The sequence below is a fragment of the Mercenaria mercenaria genome, chromosome 1 (assembly GCF_021730395.1).
Source record: "Mercenaria mercenaria strain notata chromosome 1, MADL_Memer_1, whole genome shotgun sequence".
NCBI classification, from domain to species: Eukaryota; Metazoa; Mollusca; class Bivalvia; order Venerida; family Veneridae; genus Mercenaria; species Mercenaria mercenaria.
Genome location: NC_069361.1, coordinates 1,265,169 through 1,290,275, shown reverse-complemented (window position 1 = coordinate 1,290,275; position 25,107 = coordinate 1,265,169). Strand labels below are relative to the sequence as shown.

The 25,107-nt window shown below is 36.6% G+C and overlaps 1 protein-coding gene across 1 annotated transcript in view; it reads left to right on the top strand.

Annotated features, from left to right (window-relative positions):
- LOC123524835 (ESF1 homolog) overlaps positions 1-25,107 on the top strand; it is a 47,219-nt gene that overhangs the window by 11,531 nt on the left and 10,581 nt on the right. Inside the window, exons 5-11 of the mRNA XM_053537737.1 lie at positions 1,654-1,774; positions 5,062-5,221; positions 6,234-6,348; positions 6,858-6,987; positions 20,172-20,339; positions 20,802-20,974; positions 24,270-24,375. Coding sequence (XP_053393712.1) covers positions 1,654-1,774; positions 5,062-5,221; positions 6,234-6,348; positions 6,858-6,987; positions 20,172-20,339; positions 20,802-20,974; positions 24,270-24,375 — 973 coding nt within the window. The remainder of the gene's footprint in view (positions 1-1,653; positions 1,775-5,061; positions 5,222-6,233; positions 6,349-6,857; positions 6,988-20,171; positions 20,340-20,801; positions 20,975-24,269; positions 24,376-25,107) is intronic.

The following is a 25,107-nucleotide window of genomic DNA, read 5'->3' as shown; positions in this document are numbered from 1 at the left end:
AAGATGGCGGATTTATTATATTTCAAGACATATATTTGAACTGAATTTACTTATTTCTGTAAAATAATTTCTCTATTTTTTCCAGCTGCAATGAAAGAAATTACCATGTTTTACAGCTTACAGTCAAGAAACATATAAAATTTATCTATTTAAAAGGTTATTTGCTAAATTAAATATTCAGCAGTGTGTAAATGACGTCATAAACACACAAAATGGCTGCCTCCATGATCAGCAATTTTCTTAAATTTCAAACTGCCATGTCTTTTTCAATAGTAGCCCGATTTTAAAAGTTTTTTCAGTGTTATGAAAGGCTTGAGGATGGCTTTCATATGAAATTAACTTATTGTCAGGTTTTTCTTACCCTTTAATGAAAAAATACTAGTAAAGTTCTTAAAAGTTGGTGTTGCAAACATCTTAAAAAATATTTCACCTAGAGTCATGAAACTATGTACACTGACAGGAGTGGAGGCATCTGTGTCCTATGGACACACATCTAATTTAAACTAAAGACATACTATGCAAATCTTTCACTAGTATATACTAATATACTGTTATTGTATTTTTGATCTCACACAGCTTGACCAGAGTTACTGCCCTTGACTTAGTCAAAAGTACAAAAATATGCATAAAAAGGGTCTAAAAGTGTGTGTCACATGTATCTCAAAGTATTTTACCGAGAATTATGAAAAATTATAGAAATATTATTCAGCATGTAAAGTTGTGCATCTGGAGTTTTATTTGAGGTTTCACTCAGCCAGACCAGTGTTGTGGCCCTTGATTTAGTCAAAAATATGAATAAAAGGGCATGAAAGTTTCTGTCACATGTATCTTAAAATGTATTTGACCTAGGGTCATGGAACAATATAAAAATATTATTAAGTATGTGAAATTGTACACCTTGGGTTTTGTTTGAGATTTCTATCAGTCAGACTGGAGCTATAGTCCTTGATTTAGTCACAAATATGCATAAAGGCATACAGGGCATACAAGTTTGTTTCACATGTGTCTTAAAAAGTATTTCACTTATAGTCATAAAAAATTGTTATATTGTCATAATTGATTGTTATATATGTGAAGTTGTACACCTGGTGTTCTGTTTGCAATTTCACTTGGCCAGACCAGAGTTATGGTCCATGACTTGGTGAAAAATACAGATGAAGTGCTTAAAAGTTTGTGTTGCATATATCATAGAAAATATTTGACCTAGAGTCAGGAAACCATGTACAAATATTATTGAGCATGTGAATTTGTGCACCTGAAGTTTTTTAGGGAGTTTGCTCTGAAAGACTAGAGTTATGGTCCTTGACTTTGTTAAAATATAAATTATGCATTAATGGCATAACAGTTTGTATCCAAAGTATCTCAAAAAGTATTTAACGTAGAGTCATAAAACATTAGAGGATTGTTTTATAGCATAGACAGTTGCACACCATGTGTTCTGTTGTGTTTTCACTCAACCAAACCAGACTTACGGTTCTTGACTTAGTGAAAAATACACATAATGTGCATAAAAGTTTGTGTTGCATGTATCTTAAAAAATATTCACTTAGAATCATAGAACTATGAACTATGTACCGTGACAGGATATTGGGGCACCAGTGTCCTGCGGCCAGATATCTAGTTGTTTTACACTGTATATTTATGTATTTTCAGGTTTACCCGTCAGAGTTTGGTAAGGAGCGTATGGCAGAAGAACTGAAACATGGACCTAGAGAACTAAAAGAGCTCAAATTAGACAGTGATGAGGAAGAAGAAGATTTAGTTAATGAAGAAGGTTTGTAAAATTTGTGAGTCACTCATTTGATCAGTCACACATTGCCCTTGGTCTGTCTGTCCAGCATCCATCCGTAGTTTCTGCTCCTTATCTTCACCACTGCTGGTATTGTTTACATAAAACTAGCATCATTTGTTAACCTCATCAAGACAACACATAGAGCACACAGCGGTCACTAGGTCGAAGATCAGCACGTAGAGCACACAGCGGTCACTAGGTCGAAGATCAGCACGTAGAGCACACAGCGGTCACTAGGTCGAAGATCAGCACGTAGAGCACACAGCGGTCACTAGGTCGAAGATCAGCATATAGAGCACACAGAGGTCACTAGGTCGAAGATCAGGTCACACCTAAGGTTAAATATCAGAAAGCTTATCTTCATTTCTGCTCTGCATTATCATAATCACTTTTAGATAAAACTAAAAATAAATGTTTACCTCACTCAGAATGTACAGTCAGGTCTTGAAGTCCAACGGAAAGGTCAGTCTAAGTCAAAAATCAGATAGTTTATAATGTGTGTCAACTCCTTACCATTTCTATTTTCATGAAACTAGCATCAGTTGTTTTGTCTCATCAAGTAGTTTAATGACATATCCACTCCCGACATATCCACTCTATATCTTCTAAACCAATTGAATGAATTTTTAATCCCCCGCCGTGGCGGAGGGATTATAGGAATGGTCTGCGTCAGTCCTTCCGTCCGTCCGTCTGTCCATCCTTCCGTCCGTAACAAAATCGTGTCCGGTCCATATCTCCTAAACCCCTTGAAGGATTTTCATGAAACTTGGGTCAAATGATCACCTCATCAAGACGATGTGCAGAACCCATGAGTCAACCTTGTCGGTTCAAGGTCAAGGTCACAACTCAAGGTCAAATGTTTGAGCCTGCCATTTTGTGTCCTCTCTATATCTCCTAAACCCCTTGAAGGAATTTTATAAAACTTGGGTCAAATGATCACCTCATCAAGATGATGTGCAGAACCCATGAGTCAACCTTGTCGGTTCAAGGCCAAGGTCACAACTGAAGGTCAAAGGTTTGAGCCTTCCATTTCGTGTCCGCTCTATATCTCCTAAACCCCTTGAAGGAATTTTATAAAACTTAGGTCAAATGATTACCTCATCAGAACGATGTGCAGAAATTATGAGTCAACCATGCCAGCTCAAGGTCAAGGTCACAACTAAGGGTCGAAGGTTTGAGCCTTCCATTTGGTGTCCACTCTGTATCTCCTTAACCCCTTGAAGGATTTTCATCAAACTTGGGTCAAATGATCACCTCATCAAGAACTCATGAGTCAGCCATGTCAACTCAAGGTCAAGGTCACAACGGAAGGTCAAAGGTTTCAGCTCTGTATCTCCTAAACCCCTTGAAGGATTTTCATGAAACTTTGGTCAAATGATCACCTTATCAAGACGTTGTGCAGAATTCATGAATCAGCCTTGTCAGTTCAAGGTCAAGGTCACAGCTAAAATCAAAGGTTTACCCTTTCACTATCCATAGCAGTGGCGGGGGATTTAGCTGTCTTTCAGACTGCCTTGTTAAAATTAACATCAACTGTTAACATTATCCATACAGTACAGAACGCAAGTCATTAGTTACAAAGGCAAGGTCACACTTGAAGTTCAACAATTATGACCACAACTGCTTCAAATTGGCATTTGGGGATATGTATCGCTTTTAGTGATAGCCTCCATTTTAATAGGAGAATTGTTAGTCAGCTTATGAGAGATATGATATTGTAATAAAATATTCTCCTTATGGGGGACCAAACATTTCTACATTCTTGCAGTTTTAGGGACCTTCGGGGCCAAGTGGTTGAAGGTGCTGGCTCAGAACCCCTCAGTGATGTGGGTTCAAAACCTCGCCAGGGGTCAAATTTAACAATAGTTTGTACTAGCTGAAATTAGCTAGTGCCCTTTTTGATCACTAGCTAAAATGAAAAGCTACCTGCTAAAGTTAATAATATTTAATTACTCTATTAATATTTCACTGGCCAAAACGTACTGATTGATCTCTGTTAATAGCCAGTCACAAACAAAAATATTTTCTATTAACTTAAAATAGCTTGTGCCATTTTTGTTTAGCAATTAAATATCATAAACATAAATGATAACATTCCTTTCATAAAGAAAAATGTATACCTTCAAAACAATTAATCTAGAGCTCCGAAGACATTTGCTTGTTATATTATTGACTAGCTGAAATTAGCTAGTACATTTCAAACCCACTAGCTATTTTAAAATTCCACTAGCATTTAGCTTGTATGCTTGTCTAAATTTGAACCCTGCTCGCTTTGGGTGTAGAATTCCTCATGTCAGGAAGCCACCATGCTGGCTTGTAGAAGGGTGGTTGTTCAACCCCAGTTCCCACCGATGTATGAAACAATGCTAGAAGGGGTCATCCTCCACCATCTAATTACAGAAAGTTGCCATATGATTTGAATTGTACTAGTGTGATGTTTAATTGAAAAAATAAAACAAAAAAAAATGTTGAGGTTAAGGTCAACTGATGAGATATATAATATTGTATTGGAATATTCTCATTGCTGGTATAACATTTGCTGCATTGTTCCCATTTTCATAGTACAGGTAATAAAATCAAGATTTCATCTCTTACGTAGATCTACTGCACATGCTCAATAATGACCATCACACAGTTTGTAAGACTTACAACTAACTCATAATGTCATTAATAAGCAGTATTTTATAAATTGTGTAAATCATGTATTATCAAAACAGTCAAAGCAAATGATAGGTACAGTCAAACTTATAATAAAAGATCTATATGTAAGTCCCAAAGGATACAATTTTGTGCATGTTTTTTTCATGACATAAACCTGAAAACATGTTGCCTTCAAAATAGACCATGATTCTATGCACAGATGATTGGTTCTAGGTATTTTGAAATGTGAGGACCCAGTACTCGGCAACTGCAATGTTTTTATAATATGTTTTAGGTGATTTTTTAAACTTCTAAACATGTTTTAATGTAGATTTGTACCTTTTAGATGATCCATTAATACAAGTTGGACTCTACTGTAACTCACACAGTACTTAGAAATATATGGATATAAATAGACTTTTAGTCAGATGACACACAAAGGTGTAACACCTAGCAACCATATCATTGCAGAAAATCTGTAAGTTAGATGTGAGTTTGTTGTGAATATTCAACACCTGTCAGAAATATAAAGGAGCCTTCCCTTGTAACTGTTGTTATTTATTCAGCAGAACATGTTCTCCATCTTGTAAAGCATACTCTATAATTACAATGTATGGTTTTATTTGAAGGTACAACATATCACAGAGAGAAGTTACGTGAGTACCAGTTGAACAGACTGAAGTATTACTATGCTGTGGTAGAGTGTGACACTGTGGAGACAGCTGATCATATATACAAGGAGTGTGACGGTATGGAGTATGAGTCAAGTGCTACAAAACTCGATCTCAGGTTAGAACATGTTATTGTTAATTGAAATGTGAAACAAGTTCAACTAAATTAGATCTTACTGGAGACACTTGATTTGCTGGTTGCTACAAGAACATACTGTAACAAGTACAATTACGAAATGTATTTGGTATAGAAACCATGGATCATGAGAACTACAACTTCATCAGGAAAATAAACAGCATTTAACACTTCAGACAAATTCCCAAATCATTACCGTAAATAATGGGAAATTTTATGGCCTAAATTGTTGTAGTGTTGACAAAATGAATTTATAAGTTCCGAGTTTTAAAGATAACATAGATGGTAATCATGCATCCACATTTGAAAGGAGCCTTAATATTGTTTTTGCCTTCACTGTCAAACTATGTCTGTCCACATTATTTGTCTGCACTTCTCAAAACACCTGGCTGGATTACAGTGAAACTTCCAAGGAGTGATTGGTATGAAGTCCAGTTGTACATATCATCGGCATATAAATCTCAGATAATATCAATGATAGGTTTATGAAAGAAGTTCAGTCAAACTAGATCCTTCTAGATAAAGTTTATCATGTGGAGAGTGCTACAAAACATACTGTTCATGAGAACAAGCACCTTTTTCATGTACACTTGTTTAAAAGAACAACAAAAAATCCCATAAGTAGTGAATAGCGGGAAATTTCATGGTGTTAATTAAGTGTTGTGATTTTTCACAAAAATGAATTCATATATTTCAAATTTTAAAGATAACCTAAGTTGACAGTAATCATTTTTGTGCCTGCCAAACTACTCTCCCCCCACCCCACCCCGGCAAATGTCCTATAGACATGTGTCAAGTTGTTTGTTTGTTGGCATTTTATTTGAAGGATCTATGATGCACCCCTAAAATTTTCAGAATAGTCCTCCAGTGAATAACCTTTGACTTTATAAGACTTTATAAGACAGAGTAGATGTCATAAAGGCATGCTAAAGTGGTTCTAATATATTGTTTTCAAGCTGATATACCCTACTAAAGTCTAGTTTTATTCTAACAGATTTGTACCAGAAGAGGAGACGTTTGATGAAGGTGATGTGAGCAGTGTATGTACAGAGGTTCCAGCCAATTATAAACCACAATTCTTTTTTAATGCTGCACTTTCACAGTCTAAGGTTTGTTCAGTATTTTATAATACACATACATGTAGTTTTTATAACAGTTAACTTAAGTATCCCAAGGCAAAGCTGCCAAAAGACTTGAGTCTACAGAGGGAGCAGCATGGCCAAGTGATTAAAGTAGCTAACTCAAATCACTCGCCCCACACGGAGAGTGTTTTAAACCTTGCTTTGAGTCTGTAAGTCTTCATGTGAGGAAGCCATCCAAAAGTACATAGGGATGGAGCATGTTCTGTGACTTGCTCATACAATCCTAAAATGACTCACAACCTTTCAAGGGATTTTTCCTGTCTATAAAGACCGCCATTAGGAGAGCCAAAATGTGGTCTTTATTGGGGGGTGGTTTTTATTCACAGGTTAAAATACACTGTAAATGTTAAGATGGGAAACAAAACATGTGGTCTTTAGAGCCAGGTGGTCTCTGTTCAGAGGTTGTCTTTAACACAGGTTTGACTGTAGATACAAATGACTGCTTCAGATTGTAATCCACAATTATCGTTAAACAGGTTGATCTGACATGGGATGAAACAGATCGTGAACGTGTGCAGTTGACATCTCAACAATTCTCAAACAAAGCAGAAGAAGTAGAAGAGGAAGACCTAAAAGCTTATTTGGCGTCCAGCTCAGATGAAGAAGGTATATAATTATGTCTCCTGTATGTGGCGAGATTTATTGATATTGTGTTGTGTCCATCCATCTGCACAAAAATTTGTCTGATCATTCACCAATCCATATTTTCATAGAATGTGTGCTTACCAGTAAATAAAAATTGGGGTTGGAGGTGTGTGTATATCGTATAACCCCTGTCCTTGGGTGCATGCATTTTTGTGGGTGTTGTGCTGGTGTGTGTTTCATAACTTGTAGATATTTTGAGATTTTAAAATAACCTGGCACAAATAACCACCATAACAGGATGATGTGTTGCAAGCAAAATTCAGACCCATAACTTTAAGGTTGAGGTTATACTTAGATGTCAAAGAGTTAAGGTAAATTTTTCTGTCCACTTTATAACTTTATTATGCATGCATGGATAACCGTATAACTGGGAAAAAAATTTCTAACAAGAGGATGTGTCTTGTTCATGTTCAGTCTATAATTTTTGTATGAATGGATGAATATTCAAGTACAAACATTCACCATAATTGTTCTGCGTGCATAACTTAGACCCCTAGTGAAAAGGCCAAGGTCACCTATAGTGGTTAAAGTGTTTGCATTTATTACTTTTGTGGGAATTGATGTTTTACATGTGTGACCTAAACCCCTAGCCCTCGGTCAGGGTGGAACTAAGAGGTTATTGATTTCTTTTCATTTTTTTAAGCTCGACTATTCAAAGAATAGGGGAGCTATCCTACTCGCCCCGGCGTGAGCGTGAGCATCACACAAATATTAAAGTTTGCGTACCACCCCAAATATTTTCAAAGTCCATTGAGATATTGCTGTCATATTTTGCATACTTGTTTACCATCATGACCCAAGTCTGTAACAGGAGCAGACAACTCTATCAAGCATTTTGACTGAATTATGGCCCCTTTTTGACTTAGAATATGCTTATTGTAATGTTAAAGTTTTACTCATAGCTTATTAGCTCATCTGATTTTTTGAAAAAAAATGATGAGTTATTGTCATCACTTGAGCGGTTGTCGGCGTCGGCGTCTGCGTCGGCGTTGCCTGGTTAAGTTTTATGTTTAGGTCAGCTTTTCTCCTAAACTATCAAAGCTGTTGCTTTGAAACTTGGAATACTTGTTCACCATCATAAGCTGACCCTGTATAGCAAGAAACATAACTCCATCTTGCTTTTTGCAAGATTTATGGCCCCTTTTGAACTTAGAAAATATCAGATTTCTTGGTTAAGTTTTATGTTTAGGTCAACTTTTCTCCTAAACTATCAAAGCTTTTGCTTTGAAAGTTGGAATACTTGTTCACCATCATAAGCAGACCCTGTACATCAAGAAACATAACTCCATCTTGCTTTTTGCAAGAATTATTGCCCCTTTTGGACTTAGAAAATCAGTTTTCTTGGTTAAGTTTTATGTTTAGGTCAGCTTTTATCCTAAACTATCAAAGCTATTCCTTTAAAACTTGCAACACTTGTTCACCATCATAAGCTGACCCTGTACAGCAAGAAACATAACTCCATCCTGCTTTTTGCAAGATTTATGGCCCCTTTTGGACTTAGAAAATATCAGATTTCTTTGTTAAGTTTTATGTTAAGGTCAACTTTTTCTCTTAAACTATCAAAGCTATTGCTTTAAAACTTGCAACTCTTGTTCACCATCATAAGCTGACCCTGTACAGCAAGCAACATAACTCCATCCTGCTTTTTGCAATAATTATTGCCCCTTTTGGACTTAGAAAAATCATTTTATTGGTTGAATATTATGTTTAAGTCAACTTTTCTCATAAACTATCAAAGCTATTGCTTTAAAACTTGCAACAGTTTTTCACCATCATAAGTGGACACTGTACATCAAGAAACATAACTCTATCCTGCTTTTTGCAAGAGTGATGGCCCTTTTTAGACTTAGAAAATCATGGGTAGGACAATATTTCTATTATACAAAAAAAATCAGATGAGCGTCAGCACCCGCAAGGCGGTGCTCTTGTATTATACTATCAAGCACTGAGAATAGTCGAGCACGCTGTCAACTGACAGCTCTTGTTTAGGTCACCTGAGCACTTTTGTGCTCGTGGTGAGCTATTGTGATCACGCTGTGCCCGTCAAGTTGTCCGTCCGTCGTCAACAATTGTGTTTAATCGACATCTCTCCCAAAACCACTGAATGGATTTTGATGAAACTTGGCCATGATGTTCCTTGGGTGGTCCTCTACCAAAGGTATTCAAACTGTTCTGCTTGGTTGCACATAGGGGATGCAAGAACTAAAAATAGAAAAAACTTCAAATGACATCTCCTAAACTGATGGTCCGATTTTGAAATAATATCACACAAATGCCATATTTCATCCTCTACCAAGATTTTCACATACTGAATCGTCAAAAAAACATTGCCGCCAGGGGGCGTGGTCACTTTTCCATATATGTATATAGTCGAAACTTTAAAAATCTTATGTAAACTGCTGGCCCGATTTTAAAATAATTTCACACAAATGGTTCTTGTGCGACCCTCTACCAAAATTATTCAGATTATTCCGATTCGTTAAAACACATGGCCGCCAGGGGCGTGGTCACTTTTTGTACCCCCCGACAACAAAGTTGTAAGGGGGGTATACTGGTTTCAGGTTGTCTGTCTGTCCGTCTGACCGTCTGTCTGTAGACGCAATCTTGTGCGCATTATCTCTCCTTATCCCCTTGACAGAATTTGATGAAACTTCACACAAGTGATCAGTAACAATAGTAGTTGTGCATGGGGCATGTAAGGTTCTTTTAGAATTTTTTTTTGCAGAGTTATGGGACTTTGTTTTTTGTTACTATACTATATACATAGACACAATCTTGTGCGCACCATCTCTCCTCATCCCCTTGACACAATTTAATGAAACTTCACACAAGTAATCAGTACCAACAGTAGTTGTGCATGGGGCATGTTAGGTTCTTTTAGAAAAAAAAATTGCGGAGTTATGGAACTTTGTTTTTTTGTTACTATACTATATACATAGACACAATCTTGTGCGCACCATCTCTCCTCATCCCCTTGACACAATTTAATGAAACTTCACAGAAGTGATCAGTAACAACAGTAGTTGTGCATGGGGTATGTTAGGTTCTTTCAGAAAAATGTTTTGCAGAGTTATGGGACTTTGTTGTTTTGTTACTATACTATATACATAGACACAATCTTGTGCGCACCATCTCTCCTCATCCCCTTGACAAAATTTAATGAAACTTCACACAAGTGATCAGTAACAACAGTAGTTGTGCATGGGACATGTTAGGTTCTTTCAGCGACAAAAATTGCAGAGTTATGGGACTTTGTTTCTTGTTAACATACTATGTACATACAGTCTGCATATGCAATCTTGTGCGTGCCTAATCTACCAAACCCTTGCACACAATTTAATGAAACTTCACACAAGTGATCAGTACCAACCCTAGTTGTGCATGGTGCATGTTATATTCTTTTAGATAAATATTCTGCATAGTTATGGGACTTTGTTTTTTGTTACTATACTGTATACATAGAGTCTATATACATACAGTCCACATAATTATGCAATCTTGTGTGCGTCAAATTGCAATGTACTGTGTCAGTGCATGCGGGGGGTACATTCATCACCTTTAGTGATAGCTCTAGTTCCTATATGTATATAGTGGAAATTAAAAAAATCTTCTTATGTAAAACTGCTGGCCTGATTTTAAAATAATTTCACACAAATGGTTCTTGTGTGACCCTCTACCAAGATTGTTCAAATTATTTTGATTCGTCAAAAAACATGGCTGCCACTGGGGGCGTGGTCACTTTTCCCTATATGTATATAGTGGAAAATTGAAAATTCTTGTGTGAAACTGCTGGCCCGATTTTAAAATAATTTTACACAAATGGGCCATGTGTGACCCTTTACCAAGATTGTTCAAATTATACCAATTTGTCAAAAAACATGGCCGCCAGGGGGCGTGTCACTTTTCCCTATATGTATATAGTTGAAATTTAAAACATCTTGTTTGAAACTGCTGACCCGATTTTAAAATAATTTTACACAAATGGTCCTTTTGTGACCCTCTACCAAGATTGTTCAAATTATTCCAGTTCATCAAAAAACATGGCTGCCAGGGGGCGTGGTCACTTTCCCCTATATCCTTAGGACGGCCAGCACATACTTATGCAATCTCACCAGGCATATATATGTTTTTGACAACACAGAAAATGACGTCACTCGACCTTCAGCTATTTCCGGAAGTAAAGAAAATGAAAGTAGAAATGCTAAACTTGAAAACGGAAGCTGTATTTTGATTCGTAGATAGTCAGGGGTCACGTGCAGGGGTCACCCCGTCTAAATGTATGCGCGTAGACTAGGATATGTATATAGTAGAAACTTAGAAAATCGTTTTTGTATAAAACTGTTAGCCCAATTTTAAAATAATTTCACACAAATGGTCTTTGTGTGACCCTCTACAAATATTATTCAAATAATTTTGATTCGTTAAAAAACCTGGCCACCAGAGGGCATGGTTACTTTTCATCAACAATTTCTTTAAACAACATCTCCTCCAAAACCACTGAATGGATTTTGATAAAACTTTACACAAATGATCTCTGGGTAGCCCTCTTTCAAAGTTGTTCAAATGGTTTGGATTTATTCAACATACAGGTCTTTTTGGTTAGAAATAGGTTTTCTGCTATCAGACTTTAAAAATCATTTTCTCTAGAGCTTTGATATTTGGCATATGATACAAGGGAAATGACTCTCTACCATAATTGTCCAAATTATTGCCCTAAGGTCAAAAATGGCCATGCCTCTGTGTGTGACATGTACTTACTTTAGGCTTATATATAAGAAACTTTGAAAATCTTCTTCTCTGAATCAATAATAGCTAGAGACTTGATATTTGGCATATGATATCAAGGTGTACTATCTACCATAACTATGTCTCCCCCAGGAGACATATTGTTTTTGCCCTGTCCGTCCATCTGTCCTTCCGTCCGTCTGTCCGTATGTCACACTACATTTCCAACAATAACTGGAGAACCATTTGACCTAGAACCTTCAAACTTAATAGGGTTTAGGGCTGCTGGAGTAGACGACCCCTATTGTTTTTGGGGTCACTCCATTAAAGGGCAAGGTCACAGGGGCCTGAACATTGAAAACCATTTCCGGTCAGTAACTTGAGAACCACTTGACCCAGAATGTTGAAACTTAATAGGATGATTGGTCATGCAGAGTAGATGACCCCTAACGATTTTGGGGTCACTCTCTGAAAGGTCAAGGTCACAGGGGCCTGAACATTGAAAACCATTTCCGGTCAGTAACTTGAGAACCACTTAACCCAGAATGATGAAACTTCATAGGATGATTGGTCATGCAGAGTAGATGACCCATAACGATTTTAGGGTCACTCTGTTAAAGGTCAAGGCCACAGTGGCCTGAACATGGAAAACCATTTCCAGTCAATAACTTGAGAACCTCTCGGCCCAGAATGTTGAAACTTCATAGGATGATTGTTCATGCAGAGTAAATGACCCCTATCGTTTTTGGGGTCACTCCGTTAAAGGTCAAGGTCACGGGCCTGAAAATTGATAACCAGTTCCGATCAATAACTTGAGAACCACTTGACCCAGAATGTTGACACTTCATAGGATGATTGAACATGCAGAGTAGATGACCCCTATTGATTTTGGGGTCAGTCTATTAAAGGTCAAGGTCACAGTGGCCTGTTCATGTAAAATCATTTTTATGCCCCCCTTTGAAAAAGGAGGGGTATATTGTTTTGCAGATGTCGGTCGGTAGGTCGGTCGGTCGGTCTGTCGGTCGGTCGGAATGTAGACCTATCCGTTTCCGGATGATAACTCAAGAACGCTTGGGCCTAGGATCATGAAAGTTGATAGGGAGGTTGGTCATCACCAGCAGATGACCCCTATTGATTTTGAGGTCAGTATGTCAAAGGTCAAGGTCACAGTGACCAGGAACAGTAAAATGGTTTCCAGGCAATAACATAAGAACGCTTGGGCCTAGTGTCAGGAAAATTGGTAGTTAGGTTGGCCATGACCAGCAGATAACCCCTATTGATTTTGAGGTCATTAGGTCAAAGGTCAAGGTCACATTGGCCAGGAACAGTTAAATGGTTTCTGATCTTCTTGTCCAAAACATAGGGCCTAGGGCTTTGATATTTGGTATGTAGCAAAATCTAGTGGTCCTCTACCAAGATTGTTCAGATTATTTCCCTGGGGTCAAATATGGCCCCACCACTAGGGTCACATGGTTAATATAGACTTATATAGGAAAAAACTTTGAAAAACCTCTTGTCCAAAACCACAGGGCCTAGGGCTTTGATATTTTGTATATGACATCATCTAGTGATCCTCTACTAAGATTATTCAAATTATTCCCCTAGGGTCAAATATAGCTCCGCCCTGGGGGTCACATGGTTTACATATACTTATATAGGGAAAAACCTTGAAAATCTTCTTGTCCAAACCACAAAGTCTATGGCTTTGGTATTTTGTAATGTAGCATCATTTAGTGGTTCTCTACCAGGTTTGTTCAAGTTATCCCTCTCGGGTCAAATATGGCCCTGCCTCAGAGGTCAAATGGTTCATATAGACTTATATAGGGAAAAACTTAGAATCTTCATGTCTATAACTTACATCATTCAAATTTGGACCACATGTATAGTTTTGAGTGGCAAGATGAACCTTGACCGGAGTTGACCTTGATCTTGACCTAGTGACCTACTTTCACATTTCTGTACCTACAGCCTTCAAATTTGGACCACATGTATAGGTTTGTGTACTGAAAAAAACTTTGACCTTGTTATTGACCTAGTGACCTACTTTCACATTTTTGAAGGTACAGGCTTCAGATTTGGACCACATGCATAGTTTTTTGTTCCAAAATAAAATTTGACCTTGATTTTGACCTAGTGACCTACTTACACATTTCTCAAGCTACAGCCTTCAAATTTGAACCACAGGCGTACTTTTGTGTACTGAAATGAACTTTGATCTTGAGATTGACCTAGTGACCTACTTTCTCATTTCTGAAGATACAGGCTTTAAATTTGGACAACTTGCATAGTTTTGTGTTCCGAAATAAAATTTGACCTTGATTTTGACCTAGTGACCTACTTTCACATTTCTCAAGCTACAGCCTTCAAATTTGAACCACATGCATAGTTTTGTGTACCGAAATGAACTTTGATCTTGAGAGTGACCTACCTTCACATTTTTGAAGGTACAGGCTTCAAATTTGGATTGCATGCATATTTTTGTGTTCTGAATTGAAATTGATTTTTATCTATTACCTACTTTCACATTTCTCAAGCTACAGCCTCCAGATTTGAAGCACATGCATAGTTCTGTTTACCGAAATGAACCTTACCTTGAAATTGATCTAGTGACCTGCTTTCACATTTCTCAAGCCACCGCTTTCAAATTTGGACCACATACACATTGTTTTGTACCTAAATGAAATTTGACCTTGATTTTGACCTTGAGCTAGTCTTGAAATTTGGAACATTCAAAAATGGCTCAGTGGATGGCGCCAAGATCAATCTGTAATCTCTTGTTAGGTTAATAGGTTAAAGGTCAAGGTCAGATTAAACCAGAATGGTAGAACTTTTGTTTACAGTGAGCATATAATTTCTGTTCCTTGTGCAATTACTGAATGCATCAAGGGGGGCATTTCGTGTTCGACGAGCTCTTGTTTGGAAATAACTTGAGAACCACTTGACCTACAATGTTGAAACTTAATAGGATGATTGGACATGCAGAGTAGATGACCCCTATTTATTTTGAGGTCACTTGATCAAAGGTCAAGATCACAGGAGCCTGAACAGTGACTTGAGAACCACTAGGCCAAGAGTGTTGAAATTTAGCAGAATGACTGGACATGCCAAGTAGATGATCCCTATTGCAGCTAACCATCAGTCTCTCTTTGACTTTTGCTCCTGACCCCTACTGACTTCTTGCCTATAGGACTTTGCATTGGGGGAGACATGCGCTTTTTTACAAAAGCATTTTCTAGTTTTTCAAATTATGCCCAAAAATGTGTGTGACATGTTTATAATATAGGCTAACATAGAGGAAACCTAACTTTATACTTGTACCATTACGGTACACCAACACACCTGAAGCCTTGTACACAGGTGAGCGCTTTAGGGTCAGTGACCCTCTTGTTTGTTCAGTCTGTAACTTGTGTATCTTTGTATACATATATAGATATTTTTTTAAAAAATGGCAAAAACATTCATGTGCATAACTAAGATATCTAGCTCAAAGGTCGAGATCCTACTTACAGGTCGAAGATTTTATCTTTTTTTATGGTCAGTTATTTATAATTGCTTTGAAGGATATTTAATCAACTTTGTACAAACTTTCACTGTAATATGGGAATGTAACATTGTAATCATTTTAAGCATGAAATAAATTTTTAGCCTATAACTACAGTATTCATGTTCTGTTGTCAAAGTGCCATTACTCGCCAGACTCATACTTTTTCTGTCCTTATATCTCACTACGGTGTCCTTTTGTAGATAAGTTATAGTTGCTTAGAATATCCTATTTACTTTTAAAACTTCCCCCAAAAAGTAACTTGTATCACGTGTATTGTACTGTATATTTATCTTTCTCCAAACACGTCTTTGTGTAATTCCCTGATTTAGTATACTTGCTTACAATCATGACCCAAGTCTGTAAAAAGGAGGAGGCAACTCTATCAAGCATTTTGACTGAATTATTGCCCCTTTTTGACTTAGAATAAATGTTAAAGTTTGCGTACCACCCCAAATATTTTCAAAGTCCATTCAGATATTGCTTTGATATTTTGCATACTTGTTTACCATCATGACCCCAGTCTGTAAAAAGGAGGAGGCAACTCTTTCGAGCATTTTGACTGAATTAAGGCCCCTTTTCAAACTGAGAATATGCTTATTGTAATGTTAAAGTTTTACTCATTGCTTATACAGTAAAACACCGCTCGCTCGAGGTCGCAAGGGGATGAGCAAAATGCTCGAGTTATCCATGGTTTCGAGCGACCCGAACATTGACCAACATAAGTAGAAAATAGAATTTTGTTTTACCAATTGTCATCGGGATCATTTGCAGAGTAAACGGTGATGCGTAATAACAACATACTTGTGACATTAAAAAAAAACGTATTATGAACATTATCTATGATAGACGTTTCAATAAGTAATTTGTAAATGGCACATATGAAGAAGCAACTAGGACTTTTTATTTTCATTTATCAGCAAATGCATATCAAACTTATCGTCTCAATTTTATGAAAAGTCTATATCATTTCCTTCATTTGCATGTAAACAACTGCTGATTAAAATACTAATATTTCATAACGATCAATTATTGATTACTTAAAACTTCTTTTCTGCGGAATCGAGAAGATCAATAATTGATCGATATTTGATCAGTAGAACTTTTCTTCAACCTTTTATCAATAATTAATGTCATTAATCAGATCAAATAAACCGTCAAACAAACCTTTAGGATAGTCGTGGAATAGCCCACACAATTATCAAGGCGTGTGAAAATTTTTAATTAACAAATATATTCTGACCACCGAAGGTGTGAAAAATGTTGACACCTCTGCTCGAGTTTGCCAGAAGAAGCAAATAGTAAATTAATACACAGGGGACCAGGTGTCATGCTCGAGCGATCGAGTTATCGATGCTCGACCCAGCCATGGTAATTTCACATAGAAAATAGAAGGAAATCGGCCGGGACCACATGAATTGCTCGAGCGAGCCCGGGTACTCGAGTCATCGATGCTCGAGCGATAGGTGTTTCACTGTATTATACTAAATTATACTATCAAGCACTGAGAATAGTCGAGCGTGCTGTCCACTGACAGCTCTTGTTTTTAGCTCACCTATCATAAAGTGACAAGGTGAGCTTTTGTGATCGCGCGGTGTCCGTCGTCTGTCACTGCGTGCGTGCGTGCGTCCGTCCTTCCGTAAAACTTTTGCTTGTGACCACTCTAGAGGTCACATTTTTCATGGGATCTTTATGAAAGTTGGTCAGAATGTTCATCTTGATGATATCTAGGTCAAGTTCGAAACTGGGTCACGTGCCTTCAAAAACTAGGTCAGTAGATCAAAAAATAGAAAAACCTTGTGACCTCTCTAGAGGCCATATGTTTCATGAGATCTTCATGAAAATTGGTCAGAATGTTCACCTTGATGATATCTAGGTCAAGTTCGAAACTGGGTCACGTGCCTTCAAAAACTAGGTCAGTAGGTCTAAAAATAGAAAAAACTTGTGACCTCTCTAGAGGCCATATATTACACAAGATGTTCATGAAAATTGGTCAGAACGTTCACCTTGATGATATCTAGATCAAGTTCGAAACAGGGTCACGTGCGGTCAAAAACTAGGTCAGTAGGTCTAAAAATAGAAAAACCTTGTGACCTCTCTAGAGGCCATATATTTCATGAGATCTTCATGAAAGTTGGTCAGAATGTTCACCTTGATGATATCTAGGTCAAGTTCGAATGTGGGTTATGTGAGATCTTCATGAAAGTTGGTCAGAATGTTTATCTTGATGATATCTAGGTCATGTTCGAAAGTTGGTTATGTGCCATCAAAAACTAGGTCAGTAGGTCAAATAATAGAAAAACCTTGTGACCCCTCTAGAGGCCATATTTTTCATGGGATCTGTATGAAAGTTGGTCTGAATGTTCACCTTGATGATATCTAGATCAAGTTCGAAAGTGGGTCACATGCCATTAAAAACTAGGTCAGTAGGTCAAATAATAGAAAAACCTAGTGACCTCTTTGAAGGCCATATTTTTCATGGGATCTGTATGAAAATTGGTCTGAATGTTCAACTTGATGATATCTAGGTCAAGTTTGAAACAGGGTCATGTGCGGTCAAAAACTAGGTCAGTAGGTCTAAAAATAGAAAAACCTTGTGACCTCTCTAGAGGCCATACTTGTGAATGGATCTCCATAAAAATTGGTCGGAATGTTCACCTTGATGATATCCAGGTCAGTTTTGAAACTGGGTCACATGCCTTAAAAAACTAGGTCAGTAGGTCAGATAATAAAAAAACCTTGTGACCTCTCTAGAGGCCATAATTTCATGGGATCTGTATGAAAGTTGGTCTAAATGTTCATCTTGATGATATCTAGGTCAAGTTTAAAGCTTGGTCAACTGCGGTCAGAAACTAGGTCAGTAGGTCTAAAATTATTAAAATCTTTTGACCTCTCTAGAGGCCATATTTTTCAACGGATCTTCATGAAAATTGATCTGAATGTTCACCTTTATGATATCTAGGTCAGTTTCGAAACTGGGTCACATGCGGTCCAAAACTAGGCCAGTAGGTATAAAAATAGAAAAACCTTGTGACCTCTCTAGAGGCCATATTTTTCATGAGATCTTCATGAAAATTAGTGAGAATGTTCACCTTGATGATATCTATATAAAATTTAAAACAGGGTCATGTACCTTTGAAAACTAGGTCAATAGGTCAGATAATCGAAAAACCTTGTGACCTCTCTAGAGACCATATTTTTCAATGGATCTTCATGAAAATTGGGCAGAATTTTTATCTTGATAATATCTAGGTCAAGTTCAAAACTGGGTCACATGAGCTCAAAAACTAGTTCACTATGTCAAATAATAGAAAAAAACGACGTCATACTCAAAACTGGGTCATGTGGGAAGAGGTGAGCGATTCAGGACCATCATGGTCCTCTTGTTTCACTGACCGCCTTGTACTGGCTATACTTTGGTATAGTGTAGCATGGTTCCTTAACCAAACACTGTGTGGTTGTATTTTGGTTCTGGTAATATTTATCATTTTTAGCTCACTTGAACAAAAGGTTCTGGTTGAGCTATTACTGTAGGTAGATGGTCCAGTGTCTTCAGTTAGTTCTTTAGCACTGTAGAGGTCTCAATTTTAGCCCAATCTTGATGAAAATATCTTACAAATTAGATACTGGGTCATCTATGGTCATAAACTAGGTCGTTAGGTCAAATAATAGAAAAAAAATTGTTCACACTGTGGAGGCCATATTTTCTACCTGATTTTTAGCTCGACTATACGAAGTATATGGAGAGCTATTCTACTCAACCCGGCGTCGGCGTCCTTCGACGTCCCCACCTTGGTTAAAGTTTTCTTTACACTTTCTATTTTTTCTCCTTATCTCTGTAATTACTTGATGGATTTGTTTCAAACTTAAAATAGGTATTCCCCATCATCACCCACATTATATGGTACAGGGGCCATAACTCTCACACCAATATTTCATGAATTATTCCCCCTTTTTACTTAGAATTTCAGGTTAAAGTTTTGATGCACTTTCACTCTATCTTAATTATTACTATATGGATTTGATTCAAACTGAAAGTAGTTGTTCCACATCATCTCCTGCATCATATGACACAAGGTCCATAACTCTGGTACCAATATTAAAGAATTATCCCCCACTTTTATTTAAAATTTCAGGTTAAAGTATTGATGCACTTTCACTCTATCTCAGTTATTACTAAATGGATTTGATTCAAACTTCAAATAGTTGTTCAACATCATCACTCACATCATATGACACAAGAGCTATAACTCTTGCACCAACATTTGATGAATTATCTCCCCTTTTTACTTAGAATTTCAGGTTAAAGTTTTGATGCTCTTTCACTCTATCTCAATTATTACTGAATGGATTTGATTCAAACCATGTTATCACCCACATCATATGACACTAAGTGCATAACTCTGGCACCAATTTTCATTAATTATGCCACCTTTTACATAGAATTTAAGGTTAATTTTGATGCATTTTCACTATATCTTTAAGTAATAACTAAATGGATTTGATTCAAGCTTGAAGTAGTTGTTCCACATCATCACCCACATCATATGATACAAGGTGTGTAACTCTTGCACCATATTTTATAAATTATGCCCCCTTTTTGCTTAGAATTATACTTATTTAGTCTTTGATACACTTAATCTTTATCTCTCTTATAACTTAATATTTTTGACACAGACTCAAGCTATTGTGCAATATCTTCATCGAAATAGTCGAGCGCACTGTCTCCTGTGACAGCTCTTGTTATTAAACTTAGTCATGTTTGAAACCTGGTAATCTGGGTTCAGAAACTTTGTCACTAGATCAAATTATAGAAACATTCTTTAAGACTATGTTCTGTACTTGATCTTTATGAAACATGGTCATTTAATCTTTGTAGGACCAGACTATAGTGCAATATTTGGAAACAATGAAGAAGATGAAGACAGTGGAGGTGAATCAGATGACGATAAAAAATTGGATAAATACAAACAGCTTCTTACTGACCTAGATTCTCAAGAGAGCAAGAAAAAACATGATATTGAGATGGAGATTAGCTGGGAACCAGGTATGAAAGTTTACCTCTAAAGAAATTTAAACTGAATAGCATTTCATTTTGCAGTATCAGAATTAAGATGATACAAAACACTGCAAACCTAAACCTAATATAAAATTACTATCCTGATGAAGATCCAAATTGGACAGAAACTGGTAGGTATTAAACCCTTCATTTAAACTTTTCCTGGTATTTTGACATGTTGTTTCTCATAATTTTTCCTTTTTAGTGTAGTTTCAACATACAGATATTTAATTATTTTATTTACTCCTCGGTAAATTTTACATCTTTATAATTATCATAGACGGGATGGATGTTCTTCCTTATGTTTTGCATTTTGTCTTCCTGTTGTATGTGTAGATACTTCTGCAGTGAGCCAAAGAGCTGTACATCATAAGCAAAATTCCACATAAATTGAAATTATTTTCTTCCTTATTTTCAGTTCTTTGTAAGAATGTTTTACTTATATTGAAGGATTGAGAGAAGCTACTGAAAAAATTGTGAAGAAAAAGAAGCAGTCAAAAGATAGCACAGTTTGGGAAGATTATCTACAAAAGAAGAAAGAGAAAAAGAAGAAAAAGATTGAAGAAAGGAAAAAGAAAAAGAAACCACAAGAGCAAATGTCAGATGATGAACAGAAGAAGGAGGTAATTAAAATTTATCAAGTCCTGATTTTGGCTAAGGTCATAATTTAAGGACTTTCTAGCTTTGCTGTTCAAGTCTTGTTTTTGGCTAAGGTCATAATTTAAGGACTTTCTAGCTTTGCTGTTCAAGGCTTGTTTTTGGCTAAGGTCATAATTTAAGGACTTTCTAGCTTTGCTGTTCAAGTCCCGTTTTTGGCTAAGGTCATAATTTAAGGACTTTCTAGCTTTGCTGTTCAAGTCCCGTTTTTGGCTAAGGTCATAATATAAGGACTTTCTAGCTTTGCTGTTCAAGTCCCATTTTTGGCTAAGGTCATAATATAAGGACTTTCTAGCTTTGCTGTTCAAGTCCCGTTTTTGGTTAAGGTCATATTATAAGGACTTTCTAGCTTTGCTGTTCAAGTCCCGTTTTTGGCTAAGGTCATAATATAAGGACTTTCTAGCTTTACTGGTTGAGGAAGATACCAGATAACCCTAGTTAGTTCAGATTTTGTGTGAGGTGTATGTTTTTAAAGCTTTTGTATATAAGCTAGTATTATATGGAAGGGTTTCAAGTAGTTGAGCATGCTGCCATTAGACAGCTCTTGTTACAATTACCTAGTTAGCTCAGTAGGGAGAGCACAAGAATTGAGGTTTCAAGTTGGATCCTGACTTTCAACCTTGACCCTTTCTGTTCTTAAAGTAAGATTAACCTTGACCATGCTGCTTATTATGCATATAGTAATTATCCAGTAGTGACAGTTCTAAGATACATTGCAAGTTCTAGTCAACACCAAAAAAAATCACATTTGCCTGTTCAAACCTGAATTTGATTGATTCAAATTTGTTTGATGTTAAAAAAGGAATTAAATTAATGAAATGAACTTATTTGGTGATACATGATATACTGGTATGTCAAGAAACATTTGAAACTCCATTAATTTTTCAGAATGTGAAAGAATGTAATTATGTGTTTGCTAGGAGCCTGCAGATAGGCAAAATTGCAGCTTTGTTTCTTGCTCTTTGTTGGAGAGACAGTATATAGCAATTTATCCTACCACTATGCATTTATCAGGCCGATATCTGCCTGCCGTGTAAACTTGAGGTTTATTCAGTCAATACATGTTTATACCGTCAATGCAACTGACGGACTACTTTTTCAAGTACAGTCGAAACTTGGTATCTCGAATTTCAAGGGACCATGCTTTTTATTTCGAGATAACCGAAATTCGAGTTATGAGAAGGGACGTATATGGACGAAATGAGTACACATTACGAAAAGATTTAATGAAAAATCAGAACTGTTTCCTTGATGCCGTGTATACGCTGTCGGCAATTTACGCGTACACGATTCCGTACAGTTCGTGTTTATCAAAGTTTTCAGTTTTTCGAAGAATAAAAATGATACCAACCTCAAATGCTTTTGAGTCAAGTTTCTTTTTTGTACTACGTTTCTTTCCTAGAGGACTGACAGCATTTTGATCTGACATTTTGAACAAATGATGCTTTCCCCCAAGAAGTTAATATTTATACTGTCTCATCGCGATTACCTCTTAATCCTTATTAAAGATCCCAACTGGTCAAACCAGTTAATTCATTAGTTTAAATTAAAAGCAATTTTCACAACGTCTCAAAAGTAAATGTCTGCTGATTAAAGAAATCTAATGTTTACATCAAACAATTGTCATTATGGCACGTGCAAACAAGGATGACTTCATCTCACTTTGATAATCACTGCACCTTTGAAATGTCGGCATCACAGCTTTCTGGTTAGGCAATAAACATAGACATTTGTTAAAAACCAACCACATTTACAATGACATGTGCGAAATTTTATCGCATATTTTTCTCACTTCGACTTACCGAGTTTACAATGCACTTAAATTTATTGACGGGACTGAAAATCCCTTTCGACACATCCGAAGTCCCGGTAAGTCAAATTTTGACGTAACCGGAGTTGAATTACATATATAAAGAAGGAAATTTGACGGGACTTGAAAATTTCTTCGACTTAAGCGGAATTTCGTGGTAAGCGAGTTTGAGATACCGAGTTTCGACTGTATATGTACTATAGGCAGTGTAAACTGGGCCAAGAGTACAAAGCTAAAACATTTTATCATTTTACGAGGACAGCCACTGTAAAAATAAAAATAAAAATTGGTTGTCTACCAAAGTAAACCTTGATACAGAATGGTATGGTGACGGTTTTTAAAGTCTTGGTGAATCAACCTTGACTTTGTGTATTTTGGTGTTCACTCATTTTAGTTAAAAATTTACACAAATAACCAGATTTGAGCAGTCGTTTATTGAAATTATTGGATCTAAATCATTCATGGTGGAAGGAGTTTCATTTATCTCACATCCTCTTGTACGGAAACGGAGTAAATATAAGATATAGACTGCGGGCATTTGAATTCATCTCAAGCGTGGTTTTCAGCTGTATTTTATCCGAGTCAAAACCATTCTGCTTGTTTTGTACACGAATGCCCTGTTAGCACCGATGATTTATAATACACAGAACTTCAGAAGGCAAAGTATGAGGTACGAAATAATGTTTTATTGTAAGAAATCATGTGTAACTGGATCAAGCAGTCAAGGGCATAGGAATTTACAAGTGAGTGAACATCTGGATTATTTTTGTAATAGAAAAACATTTTTTAAGAAAATGTATATTATGCACAGATTTTATTGGCTGCAGGATAAATAGAATATTAGGTTACTGTCTTTCTTAACTTAAGTTTATCCACCTCGTCACCGAAAGGTTTATCACCCTCGGCAAGCCTCAGGTGGATAAACCTTTCTCCAACTCGGTGGATAAACTTAAGTTAAGAAAGACAGTAACCTAATATTCTCTATGTAAAGCTGCCTTTTTCCATACACAGTCGTAGTAGCAGGAGGGCTGTTTCTCTGTCCCAAAGGGCTTTTTTCTAGGTTAAAGAATTTAGGTATTACGTTTTGAAGGTCAGTATTAGCCCTGTGTAGGAGTTAGTGAAGGGGAGGCTGAGTTTTTGGAACATGTATGTTCCTATTTGATCTTTGTCTTTGATATTTTCTACAGCTGTTAGTTATATATGAGGACTGCTTGTACATCTGACTTACATAGAAAACTCTAACTAGTCATCTTTAATGTATAGTGTATTGTTTACAAACTGATCTTCCTATTATTCTACATTAACTAAGCATGCATGCATTGAAGAACACATCAGTTTTGTTTTAGGTACTATTTTAAAGATAGAGGAAAGTTGTGTTTAAGTGTTGGTCCCCTGGCTGTATTATCTTATTTTTACATCTTACATAACAACATGATTTTGTATATTTTCAGGAACCAGTTGATGGTGATGTGCAGGCATTCAGTGATGATGAAGTACCAGTAGATGCTGACATGGCTGCATTTATGGCAGAGGAATCCTCTAACAAGAAAAAGAAAAGTACAGTTTTTAATGTTTCCAGTCACAGTTGCTGATGTTATATTAAGTTAATACCTGTACTAGGGTTAGGGTTAGACTTTTGTATTTTATGTATGGTAACTGTTTATATATCATATCTGGTTGCATGTGCCTACAATACTGGCATGACATCAAAGTAGTATGGCTACTCACTGTATTCATTTAACATCTATAACAGTAAAAACATTTTTATCTCATCTGATTTTTTGAAGAAAAAAAATGATTGGTTATTGTCATCACTTGATAGGTGTCTGCGTCTGTGTTGCCTGGTTAAGTTTTATGTTTAGGTCAGCTTTTCTCTTAAACTATCAAAGCTATTGCTTTAAAACTTGCAACACTTGTTCGCCATCAAAAGCTGACTCTGTAGAGCAAGAAACATAACTCTATCCTGCTTTTTGCAAGAATTATGACCCCTTTTGGACTTAGAAAATATTAGATTTCTTGGTTAAGTTTTATGTTTAGGTCAACTTTTCTTTTAAACTATTAAAGCTATTGCTTTGAAACTTGCAACACTTGTTCACCATCAAAAGCTGACTCTGCACAGCAAGAAACATAACTCCATCCTGCTTTTTGCAAGAATTATGGCCCCTTTTGGACTAAGAAAATATCAGATTTCTTGGTTAAGTTTTGGGACATAGCTCTCTTTAAACTACAACTTATACTGAATATTGCTTTACCCATGGGTTGCCATTCCTGGCATTGCAATGGGAATAT